The 12,310-nt window shown below is 44.2% G+C and overlaps 1 protein-coding gene across 7 annotated transcripts in view; it reads right to left on the bottom strand.

The window, feature by feature from the left end:
* Positions 1–2,824: 2,824 nt before the first annotated feature.
* LOC310663518 (voltage-gated potassium channel KCNC1-like) overlaps positions 2,825–12,310 on the bottom strand; it is a 51,566-nt gene continuing 42,080 nt past the window's right edge. Inside the window, exons 6-8 of one of the 7 annotated variants that reach the window (XR_014504521.1) lie at positions 9,930–9,972; positions 8,331–8,389; positions 2,825–4,447 (exon numbers count right to left, since the gene is read on the bottom strand). Coding sequence is in view for 3 of the 7 variants with exons in the window: in XM_083411427.1 (XP_083267553.1) it covers positions 9,935–9,972 (38 nt within the window). In the remaining 4 variants the exon portion in view is untranslated. Of the gene's footprint in view, positions 4,448–7,162; positions 7,182–8,330; positions 8,390–9,929; positions 9,973–12,310 lie in introns of those variants that run through there. The other 6 variants (XR_014504522.1, XR_014504523.1, XM_083411428.1 and 3 more) reach the window with 6 other exon arrangements.

The following is a 12,310-nucleotide window of genomic DNA, read 5'->3' as shown; positions in this document are numbered from 1 at the left end:
CCTGATTTTCCAAGTTCAGAATAATGGGGAACTGGTTCATTCACATGACTGTCATTGATTCTCAAGTTGGCTGACTTCCCACACCCTCCAATCAGTCCCAGAAGCCCCTTGGTTATATCTATAAGAGAGCTATTTTATGGGCATTAAAAAGAAGTTACTTTCACATGAGATAACTCCTTTGATCAATTTGGACTGTGAAAAAATGTTACAACTGGGTACAATGCAGACAAAAGTCTAATAAAATAGCCACTGCTGACTTTGGACAATCATATCTCTGCTAAATAAGCCAAGATGTATACAAGCATTTTGCCTCTGTTCTTGCACTGTTGGTGTGCCACAATAAGCCATGAAATTGTGAATCAACCACAATTTCCTATTTCATCTAAACTGGGAAACTATGGTCACCAGGCTTGGAACAAGCCAGGATCTTAAACCATAGTCTGAAGGTGACTTAAGGTCCTTCCTGTCCTGAACATGATAATGATAGTGTCTTGGTTCAAATGAAATGGAAAAATACAGTTAATAATTGAAGGCTTCCAAGTTTAACTACAATACTCTGAGAATGGAGGAAGGGGTTGCATGTGCAGACACAAGCCTCATACATATTTTGATTTATCTGGCTGAAATATGATTGTCTGAATGAAGTCTTGTCTCCACTGTCCTTCTCTCAATGGGCATGCTGTTGCCTTCTTCTGTTTGCTTTTAGCTTGTCTTATTGCTCCTCGTTTAACACAAAAGTTTCTAAAGTCTTTATGGGTACAAATGTAGCTTTGGCAACAGCAGACCAAATGCTTTGAGTAATAAGCTTAAACTACAAAAAGCAGGCTACTTATACTGCTACAATGATGAGTAAGAGATTTTGAACTTCTACTAGTTACGAGAACCAAAGTATGGAAGGCATAAGAGAAGAGTATTTGTCATTTTATCTAATCTTAAATGTGAATGGTAGGTAGCTTCTTCAACTGGTCAAGAACTGGTAACTGTTTACTATGGATAGCTTGACACAGACTATGGGTTAAGCACCCACTGTCTGAACTAAATGAGTTTGCTCCTGTCTGGTTAGCATAAGAGAAATGAACTACATGTTCTTTTAACATATCTTGCTCTTGAATTTTTACAGTGGTACTTTAACTTTTGTTAGCTGCCATGGCATCCTGTTGGGAGAGATAGAAAGTTGGGACAGAAATATTTTAAATAAACAAATAAACATGTTTTATCAAATGTGTAGTGGTGGAAGGGGAAAGGTTTCTAAGCTCTCTGAGAGCTGATCACTTGGCCACCACAATGATATGCAGCTACTGGTGTTGATAAGTTTAATGACAACAAGGTATCTATGACCTTTAAGGTCAACATTTAATAGACCAGCTCTGTACTCCATAAGGCTAATCAGATGCTGATGAAGATGTGATGCATTTAGCACAGGCTTTACATGGAGTAAATAATGGTTAACGTATAAATCAGTTTGGCCAGTGCCTACCAGCTGCCATTTCATAACCACAAGATAGCTTGTTTTTGTGCAACTCTGGCTATCACACATCAGCCATCAAGGATATGAATGTCTTTACCCTGTGAATGCAAGGCCTGCCAACAAGAAGCAAGAGGATCAGCATTGAACTATGGGATACCAATCACTTCAGCTACGCATAATATTTGTTCCTAGAGAGCGACTTTTAAGACTGCTTATGGAACAAGCAACAAGGTTGAGGACAGAATCCTCCCCTATTAAGCTCACTTTCAGACCACACACAAAATATTTTGGCTGCCACAGGGGTCACCCTGCCTCCATCACTGGCTCAGTCAAGCTCCAGAACTACTTCCAAGTTGAAGAATTCTCTTTAAAAGCTGTAAGGAGACATCTTCCAACAGTTCACTCTTCGTTTCCTAAGCCTCTTACAAAACATAGTTTTACATTTTTCAAAAGTGCATGAATTGGAAAAACTGGAGCTGTGCAAATTTGCAAATCTTAACACACCTAAAAAAATATTCAGTCAGATTGGTCCTATACTTTTCAAACAAGCGGTGGTGCTTTGCTGTTTGGTTTTTTTCTCTTTTACAACCGCTAATTGCTTGGGGAACCAGTTTTTAATGGTAGCTGAGGCACTGAAGATTCCCATCTTCCAGAACATCTACAAAGGGAACATACCACTCTGTATTATACCCCACTGACAAAATAGAATTCCTTCACCAAAATACATCAGCTACAGAGAATGCCTCTATGTATGGAGTTTGCAACACATCAGAGCATCTCTCACTTCCTGTTTTCAGCATGGCCACCCTTCAAAACCACTGCTTTTTGCAGTCCTGCTGGGCCAACTCTCTGAACACTCACATAATAAAAGGCCAGCCTTGCTGCGTCCTGTCATTCCTCTGGGGCTTACTTATATGAGTTGACAGTGTGCACAACATTCTCCCCCCTCTTGCATTGTTTCAGATTTATAAACATTTTCTTACAAACATGAGGCTTTTGACAGAGAGCTCTCTTTGCCGGCATCTTACAGCCATCAATAATCCCACACCCAGGGAAGGAAAAAGCCCTTTAGGATACACCAGGCTCCTACAATGTGTGGTGCCTCCAACCCCCTTGCGGGATGGGAACAGGTCAGGGGAGTGGGCACTGGCTAAATTTGGTGATTTTTATTGTTGCAGGGCATTGCAAGTCCAGAAGGAAAGTATACCTCTCTCTCTTGTTGTAGTTGTTCTTTTTTTGTGTTGTTGTTTTTTCTTTTGTTTTTGCATATAACATTAAATATTGTCGCTTACAGTATCACATGCAAATACATGCTGGCTTGGAAAATGCAGATTCTAAATAGTTTAGCTCGGCGACACTATTCCTTAAGCTTTTATTTTGTCTGTCTCAGCAGCATTGCTTTGAAAAATAATATGTCCCGTACTCTGCTGCTAAATAATGTGTCCCCATATTCTGTTGCTCCAGGAGAAGCTTACAGGTGAAATATTTCCCCACACATGGTCGCCAACAAATGTTCTGATCCTGTTGTTCTATATATATATATATCTGCTGAAAAATAGGTTTATTTTTGTTTTCCTGCATTTCATTTTTGTTGTTGTTGAGTCTCTTTATTTCTCCCCGCTCCTTTTTTTTGCAATCAGATCAAAGCGCCACTCCATCCCAGCTTTGGATGGAATCAGGAAAAAAATCACAGTGAAAGCACTCACCTTAACAAGGAGTGCTCCATTATCGTTTTGTTTTCTGTGTGCGGAAAACGAAAAAAGGAACAGAAGAGAAGTGGGGCGGGGAGACGCGAAGGAAGAAGGCTGGGTCTCTTAAGCTTTCTCCGTCAGACCCAGTCAAATCCTGGAATTTCCTGCTCCCCAACCACATTCTGGTTTCCATGCCTGCCCTCAGCTCCTTCATCTGTAGGAACTTGAGTGTTCTTGGAATATCTACATCATAGGAAAGTCATTATCATGCATCAGGCAGAAGGGAGCACTTGACCTTATTGCTTGTGATTGATGGAAGATCCATGCACAAAAGAGAACAATTCCAAGGAAAGATAATAGAAGGCCAAAGGCAGATGGGTGGGGTGGCCTTCTCCAGGGAGACTGTGGAGTGTCCATGTGTTCAAAGAACCAGAATTGCTCAGTAAGGAAGGAGGGAGAGAGAAAGAGACAGAGAGAAAGACTGGATGGGTATCTAAAGTGTGGATAGTTTTGACACTTGGAAAGATGTTTTATGGAGATGGGTAGACTGAAAACAGATTACAGTGTTAGAGAAAGAGAGAGAGAGAGAGAGAGAGAGAAGTCCAAGGAAGTTTGTCACTAAGCTCTATGGCTCATTGCAGTCCTGAGTAAGATGATGAAAAGGGGAAGAGCACTAAAGGGAGAGAAATAAAGCGCAAAGCCAGGGCCAGAGAAAAATCGTGCACTCTAGTGAGGTTGAAGAGGGGGAGAAATGCAGGCAACCCAGAGAGGAGGGCCAGAGCCCCTTTCCTGCAGTGTCCATCTCTCAGTGACCTCCTCCTCTTCGGCGTATTTGGATTTTCTGAGCAAGCCAGCCCCCCGCATTCACCCTCCCGCCGGTAAATTATTTAAGCCCCACTCTTGATCCATAGCCACGGGAACAGAAGGCTTCAGGCCTCGGGATTCTCATGGACACTCCAGAAAGTGCAAACTTTAGTGCAACACCACCTGTGAGATGCCTCCTGTGTTTTACTTGTTCCAATGCATTTGATCGCCTTTGTTTTCTTTTTCCTTTTTTTTTTGGCATTACCTTATTTTTTTTCTTTTTCTTCTCTATATATTTTTTAAAAAATAAACGAACATACAAGCTAACCCCAAGCATCCCTGGTGCGTCTCTATAGGATGGAAGGGATGGGCGAGCGGGGACGTCGGACGGAACCAGGCGAGCCGAAAGGAGTGGGCGCCGGAGACAGGCGCAGTCCAGCAATGCTGTTCAGGCTGTGGGACTTCTCATAGCCTGTTGGAAGCGCTGTGGGGAAAGGAGAGAAGTGAAAGGGGTGAACGGGGGAAGAGGAACACAGGTCAAGTTAAGGCCCTGACTCTCTCACAGTAGGGACTCTGGCACTAGCAACCATAGCAGCATGCTAGAGGAGGGAGCTGCCCTCTGCTACACTTCATTTGCCTGATATACTAGATTCTTGGTCCTCTTAGCTCAGCACTGGCCACATCTGGAGATTTGTTGATGGCTTCATACATTCAGTGAAGCTGTGGCTGCGCACTGTGGCCTGGTGCTTCTCCTTCAACCTTTCCTTCATGCCATGGGATTTGGCAAAGATTTTGCTTTTACCAAAAGTTCCTTGTTAGGTCTGAAGCAAGGAACTCTAGTCTTGATGGTGATTAACAAATCAAGATAATTTTGGCTGAGCAGATCCCAGCTTGTTAAATGACATTAAGCCAAATTTATGAAGGTTTATGAAGCCGCTGGCTGATGTTCAAACATAGCCACTGTCTTACTCTAATTGCCAGCAGCTCTCCAAGGTTTCAGGCCAACGTCTTTCTCAGATTTGCCACCTGGAAATTCAAGGAATTGAATCTGGCATGTTCTGCACACAGTGCTTGTGCTCTACCACTGAACTATAACCGTTCCCCAGTACTGCTGCTCTAGATTGCTAGAGGGCAGGGTTGTAGCTATCAGTTCAGCAAGCTTCAGATGCCACATGCTGACAAGAAGTCCCACCAAGCTGTTCAAAGCTGCCAACCCTGGTTTGGATTCCTTGCGCTGTCAGTCAGCCTGTGCCTGCCTGCTTCTCATAGCACGATTCTTGACCATCTCCCAAATCAATGTTACCTTCTACAACCAGTCTCAGGCTCGATCCTCCATGTTGACCTTGGAAACATTATTCCACAATCATAGTTCTAAGCCAAAACATTCCTTAACTGGAAGCTCTGTGGCCTCAGTCTTGAAGAGCATGAGCTGTTAGCTGAAACTGAACTTGCTGAGGGCCACACTAGACGTGACCTTAAATGGATGCCTCTTTGCATTTAACATTCAGCCTTAAAAAACAAAACAAAACTCTTAGCATCAGCCGGAGGGAGCTGATCATGTTTAGAACCACAGCAGCTGTGGAGGGAGGGGGAATCCTGCCTCTGAAACTGGTACTATACCGCACTGTGAAGAAATCTCCCATTTGCCCCAGTTTCTTCTTCCTGCAAAGAGCAGCTTCAAAGGAACACTTTTTGTCAAGACCACAGCAAAGGAGGAAAAGGTTAAACTTTCCCTCCTTGCTTGGTAATGATATTGATAATTATTCGCCCCTGCCCCCAGTAGCGGCTGTTTTGCATTTTTGAAATCCAAAAAGACACATTAAATATCACGGCTATTTTGGCCGTTAAGAAGCTGCCTTGGCAAGCCATTGTTTCTTCTCATCCTATAATACAGGGATGATGATGATGATAATAATAATAATAATAATAATAATAATAATAATAATAATAATAATGACTACAGCTCAGCTGGGAAAGCTCAGTCAGTAGACCATGAGACTCTTAATCTCAGAGTCATGGATTTGAGCCCGACATTGAGCAAAATATTCCTGCACTGCAGTGGGTTAGACTAGATAACCCTTCCAGCTCTGTGATTCTATGATACTATTCAGTTAAAGAAGTCTTAGCTGATTAAATCTGAATGAATTTGTGTTCGACCCAAATCATAATTTTGACGAAAAAGCCATACTTGTCTTTAGTTGGTTAACCTACCTGATTAATCAATTAAATGTTGCAGCCGTAATAATTAGGGCTGCTGTCAAGGGTTGCCACTGTTGACCCTCAGAGCCTCCTAGCCTGACTGTTCCTCCTCTCTGCTGTTGATGCAGCCTGTTCATCTACCTTATATGGGTGAGGAGAACCTCTATATGCCTCTGCAGTAACCTCTGCATGTTTTGCCCTTTCCCTCTAGAAAGTGCTGTGAATTGGGAGAGGCCAGGAAATGGGCAGTGGGAACAGTGGCAAGCAGAACAAAGTGGGCCTGTTTGGCTGATGAGAGCACTGAGAATGTCTTGCCCAAGGGACTGCCCCCCCCAAAAAAAACCCCTCCTGAAATTAGCATTGCCAATAATAATACTGGCTTGGCTTACATGATTGCCATTTAAAGATTGTGGTGGGTTTTCTGTAAACATAATTAGAAAAAAAGTAGCAAATAGTCTTTCATATAAGCTGATCTTGTACTGTGGGGAACTGACTATATGCTTTTCATTCTCTGGAGAATCCTAGCTTGGCTTCCTGCTGCTCCACCCTATATCCTTTCCTACATCTCTCCTCTGTTTCCCTAGGAAGCAGAAATCCTCACTGCCCCCCATTACATGCTCACAGATAGGTTCCCCACAAAGCTAGGCATGCAACACAAGCAAAAACATGTACACCGTGCTCGCATTCCTCTTAAAACAGGCCAGGGGGACGAGATGCATGGGAATTGAGCCTGTTTTGAACTGTAACATAGTTGCTTAGCATATTATGTGTGGAAAGGGGACAGGTAAGTGCCCTCGTGGCATCCTACGTGGCACCTAGGGGCAGAAGGTGATCACTACATGTGGTGTGTTCAGTCACAGCAGCTTCCAAGGGAAGGGACTGCAGTTTACAGTGCAGACAACACACAGTTGGAGCCTCTCTAAGAAAACCTTATATACACAAAAACAAATATAGATATAAATAGATACTTACATGTCACTGATCTGCCATCGGAGTACATAATAAAGGACACCTCGGAGCTGAATAACATGTAATCACATATGTATGCATGGGTTTGGAGGTCACAACAGACTGCGTTATGTTGGTAGCATGAACTATGTATAAAATGTATGTGTTGGAACAACATGGTACTGGGTACGATGCAGACTGTGAACTAGAGCAGATATGTGTACGGATATTAATAGTATGCATTTAATCAGAATGTCTGATGGAGCAGTATGCAAAAATGACATCAACGGGGGTTGCATATTCTGCCTGTGGCCAAGCATGTATCACAGTGCAGCCTTCCCCAATCTGTTGCCTTCCAGATGCTGCTGGCCTACACCTCCCAATAGCCTCAGCCAGCATGGCCAGTGGTGAAGCATGTTGGGAAATGTAGTCCAACAGCATCTACTGGGTTGTGGAAGCCTGCTGTAGGGTGTGTGGACCTGCTTATCAGAATGCACGTAGTATGTGTTGCTAGTGTGTTAACACATGAACCACAAATGCAAGCATGTGCTGTGCTGGACCAATACGTAGCACAGTTATAAACGGTGTATATGCATATTTATGAATACGGTGAATCTTCGTGTACCACGTTTACAGCACACTATCTGTGACCCTGTGTGTCTGTGGCATGTCAATATATGTGCTGTGCATTTCTGCAGCACACTGTATGTTGGAGTAGGATGTCTTAGAAACTATGCTGCATAACATGCACATGGAAAACATGCCACCACGTACGCCTGTGGCATACTACATGCCATGTAATGTGTTATGTTATGCATGCAGATAAGCAGTGTCTATACAGCATGCTCTGTTTACCAGACTAGCATGTTACTGGATGTTTAAAGTACGCAATACAGATATGCCAGCCTTCTCTTCAGGGTATCACACTAAACCTACTGCAAAGCAAGGCCCAGTTTCTCTACCCATGAAAGCCTTACAGTGAGGCTTACCTGCATGTGGAAGAGCTGCTCCACCATGGAGACAGCTGCATCTCAACACCACTACACAGAGGATCCCTGCATGAACAAGTGCTCCCAACTCAGCTCTGATCAGGGTGGAGAAAAAGGACCTTATTGCACAGAGTGTGATGCCCTGAGGATTCCCATCTGCCAGGCAGCCCACCCCAGGAGCAGAAGCCACAACACGCTGAGATTGGATTGAAAGCATTGAGCAGGGCTGACCTGCCTCCGGGGGGGCGCTGGAGTTCACATGCCCAGCCAGTCTCAGGCGGTAATCAGAGCTGGAGACAGAGAAAGACACGGAGACCTGATCACACCGCGCTGAAAATGCTAAGCAGGACAGGTTGTGCAAGCGGCAAAGAGCAATGTTCACTTCCTTTGTGTGCATGAGAAAGGGGGTTAATTTTGCAAGGAACTGATGCACGCTTACTGATGCACACAACGGGAATGAGGAGGGGGAGAAAAACGGCACGGGCAAAAGTGCACATTCCTCATGCTGCCAGGTGCACTTTTCAATGGCACAGGCAGCACTTGCATGAGAGTCAAATTTGCACATTCTGAGGATTGCTTCACAGATGTTTCCTACGTAGAAGTCACTTCTGTGAAACAAAACTTCAGAGACACGGAGCTTATCTCTTCTATTTGCACATGCAAGTCTTCATAACCATTGTGCAACCCAGCAGCAAGTTGCACATTTAGCCCATTTTGCAAGAGCAGAAAAAGCTTCACCTGCAAACAGGTACAAATGCAGATGTGCAAACACTTTGATTGTGTTTGTCACATTTCCTTTCATTTGCTTATCCAGGCTTTGCATGTGCAGATGGAGAGCAGAGCTTCCCTGGCATGCAGCACTTTTTGAACATGTTCACCAGGTGCCCAGTTTCACACTTACCTCTTCTTCACTTACACACACACACACAATTTGATTTTACAACCACAACAAAGGTGCACCTTTATCTCCTTCACACTTTTAAATAGGATTTTGCACATAGGTCTCAATTCCATATGCATGGCAATCTGCACCAGGAAACAGGATAGTGGAGATTGTCTACAGATGGGGAGAGGAGTGCAGCCACAGGATTTGCAATAATGGCTTTTTGGTCCCAGCCCCGTTGGACAGCAGTTTAGGAAGGGCCAAGGTGCTGGGGATGGGGGAGTGTGTAGCTAATCCTAGGAAACCTCAAGGGCAGGCAGAATTAGTCATTCACCTTGTCATCTGGGGTGAGTTAAGAACTGCATCCAAGCAACCATGCATACAACCTTCACCTAAATTGATGCTTTTGTTTCTTTAACACCACAGATGGATAAGAAAAGGAGATTAGACAGGCAAACAACTAGGGTTGCCATATTTCAAACAGTGAAAATCCAGTTGTTGTGCTTCATTTATTTATTTTTATTTTTGAATAATTTTCTTTTGGCAAATTCACAAAAGAAAGGATGTTTTTGAGCTATTTTTAAAGGAAAATTACCAAAAAACAACATTGTGCCAACATAGGTTGCCATATGTCTGGATTTTCCCGGACATTTTTTTTTTTAGCAGATTATGCCCGGACACTGCTTCCAACTGCAGCATTCCGGATATGTCTGGGAAATTCTGGACGTATGGAGACACTAGAATGGTCTTTTTCACAAGTCTGGTGTAAGAAGGCATTCTTTGTGATGCTCTCCTCCACTTTCCCACCCCACCCCCATGCATTGGACGCTGGGGTGAGGCTGCAAGAGGTGTCAGCCTCACCCAAACGGCTCCCTGTGGAAAATGGAAAATATTCCCCCTGGGTGCAAAAAACAAGCAGGCTAAGGTGTGTGGAGCGAGTTACGTACCTGGCTCACGCGGTCGGGGCGTTACGAGAATACAGGGTGGACCCTACAAGACGTATGAAATGGGGCATTAATTGGAATCAAATATTGGTGCAGCCCATCTTTGGGGAGAACACGAGGGGAGCCCAGCATCTTAATACGTCCTTGTGCAGTTCAAATATACTTATCCTTTGTGCTAACCTATCCCTATTTCCTTTTATGCTTCTAGCCTTACACCAAATCAAGCCCACACTCCCTCTTCCTTACTATCCCTGCTGACTCCTCCAGCAACACCCATTTCTCAGTTTCATCTTCTGAGCATGATTCTTTACTCTGTGAGTGTGTGCTGTGGAGTACAGCTCCTGCACTCATCCCCACCCTGTTGTGTCTCTATGGGCATCCTCAAATCCAGAGCTATGGGGCCCCCCAATCGTGTTCCCTTCTGTGGACAGGCGCAATATTTGCCCTGAAAATGAAAACAGATAATATGAAATAAGCCACAAGCACATGGGATACCGGGGTGGGTGGGTTGTAAAGACATCTGAGTGCCTAGAGTTATGAAAGGTGGGGAAAAGGGTAGAAATATAGAGCTCCCCCCTCAAAGCAAACAGAATTCAGAGCTGTTTCATGATGGACCTGGTTTAGGGACCTCATCCCTACCTGAAACTTAAGCTGCAGTCTTAACTGCACACTTATACAGAATGTTCCCATTGAGTGGTGGGACTAAGAACACATAACTGCATATACTCGCATTCATATTTTCTTGCCTTGCCTCTCCCCTTTGTCCCTCTCACTGTCAAAATTGAGATTGTAAGCTCCTTGGGGTAGGGGCTCTTCATTTTTTGTTTTTTGTTTTACTTTGTTAAGCTTGAGTTGTGATTTAAAAAATAATAGACCTGGCTTGCCAGTAGTACATGTGAAAAGGATCTAGGGGTCTAGATGACTCTTGGAGTCCCTTCCCACTCTACAATACTATGACAGGGTCTGCCAACCTATCAGCATTTCATTGTAATGTACTGTTCATTAATAGTCTAGGATGACTGGTCAATGGCTGGCTGATCAACAGACGCTACTAGTCAGGAGAAGGCCACTAGATAGGAGAGGAATCTCTCTGGTCCTTTGCACAAGGTCACTTCTACACTACCTGTTTAATGAGCATTTATTCTGATTTGTTTGTTGAGAGATTAGACTCTATCAGCACATTCCCCCGATTTGTTTGTGGGGAGAATAGGTAGTGCTGTGTCAAGCAAGTGTTATCCCTAAGTTTCCAGTGTAATTTTCTGTTACTTTCCGTTTTTGGGGGTGGGCGGGGTGGGGCAGCAGGTTTGTTGTGCAAAACTTCCCAAGCAACTATAATTGCACAGCCTGAATTTGCCAGTATGTGACTGAATCCTACCCCAAAATGGTGACAGTCTGGAAGCACCCTGAGATACCTATCAGAGCTTGGAGAAAGTAATGCTTTTTCTGGTGAACAGTGGGACTGCCGTGTGTGTGTGTGTGTGTGTGTGTGTGTGTGTGTAAAAAGAGCGAGCGACCACAAAGTAGCAGTCCAGAAGGCTCAGAGCAAAGGGTTTCTATGTGGAGTTCGTTGAAATGAGTGATGGAGCCTGGGGGGTTGCCCAAGATGCTCTCTCCCTGTAGCAGTGCCTGCTCGCTTCCACTTATATTCTGCTGGTATATTTGTCAAACAAATATTGCCAAGGCACTCTTAGTGAATCTCTACCAGTGCTTTCCTATCCAAAGGAAATTAAGCCCACTGGTGCTGCCTCCAGAATTTCTCACAGCTCAGTGAAGGGGGTGTTTTTTGTGCAACTGTATGCTAAATGCATTTCACACATATGCAGGGCCTCTGGGGGACTGTGTGCAGTGTCTGTTCAAGGACAGGTTTCAGTTCATTCCAATCACCATGTCATTTTGGATTTTGAGAAAGGCAGGACTAAACAGCTTTGCACAAATCACACAGGCAGAGCCCTCCCTCCCTCCATGGAAATTTGAAGTAATACGGGTTTATAAATTGATGCATGAGGTGGAGAAAGTGGTTCAAGAGAAGTGGGGCTGGATCCAGGTTTTAGGGGCTGCCTGAGCAGGCTCTTCTTAATTCCCTCTAGTGCCTACCCTCACTTGAGAGTCCTGCGTTGCAGGGGGCTGGACTAGATGACCCTCAGGGTCCCTTCCAACTCTACAGTTCTATGATTCTGTGATTTGTGCATGCATGTGAACAGGTTTGCCTGAAGACAGTGACTCGTTATGTTACCAACAGGTAAGCCCAAGAGCAGGCATAGGCAAACTCCGGCCCTCCAAATGTTTGGGACTACAATTCCCATCATCCCTAACTAACAGGACCACTGGTCAGGGATTATGAGAATTGTAGTCCCAAACATCTGGAGGGCCAGAGTTTGCCTATG

Source organism: Podarcis tiliguerta (genome assembly GCF_965153285.1).
Source record: "Podarcis tiliguerta genome assembly, chromosome: 13".
NCBI classification, from domain to species: Eukaryota; Metazoa; Chordata; class Lepidosauria; order Squamata; family Lacertidae; genus Podarcis; species Podarcis tiliguerta.
This window is presented reverse-complemented; position numbering and strand designations above follow the sequence as displayed.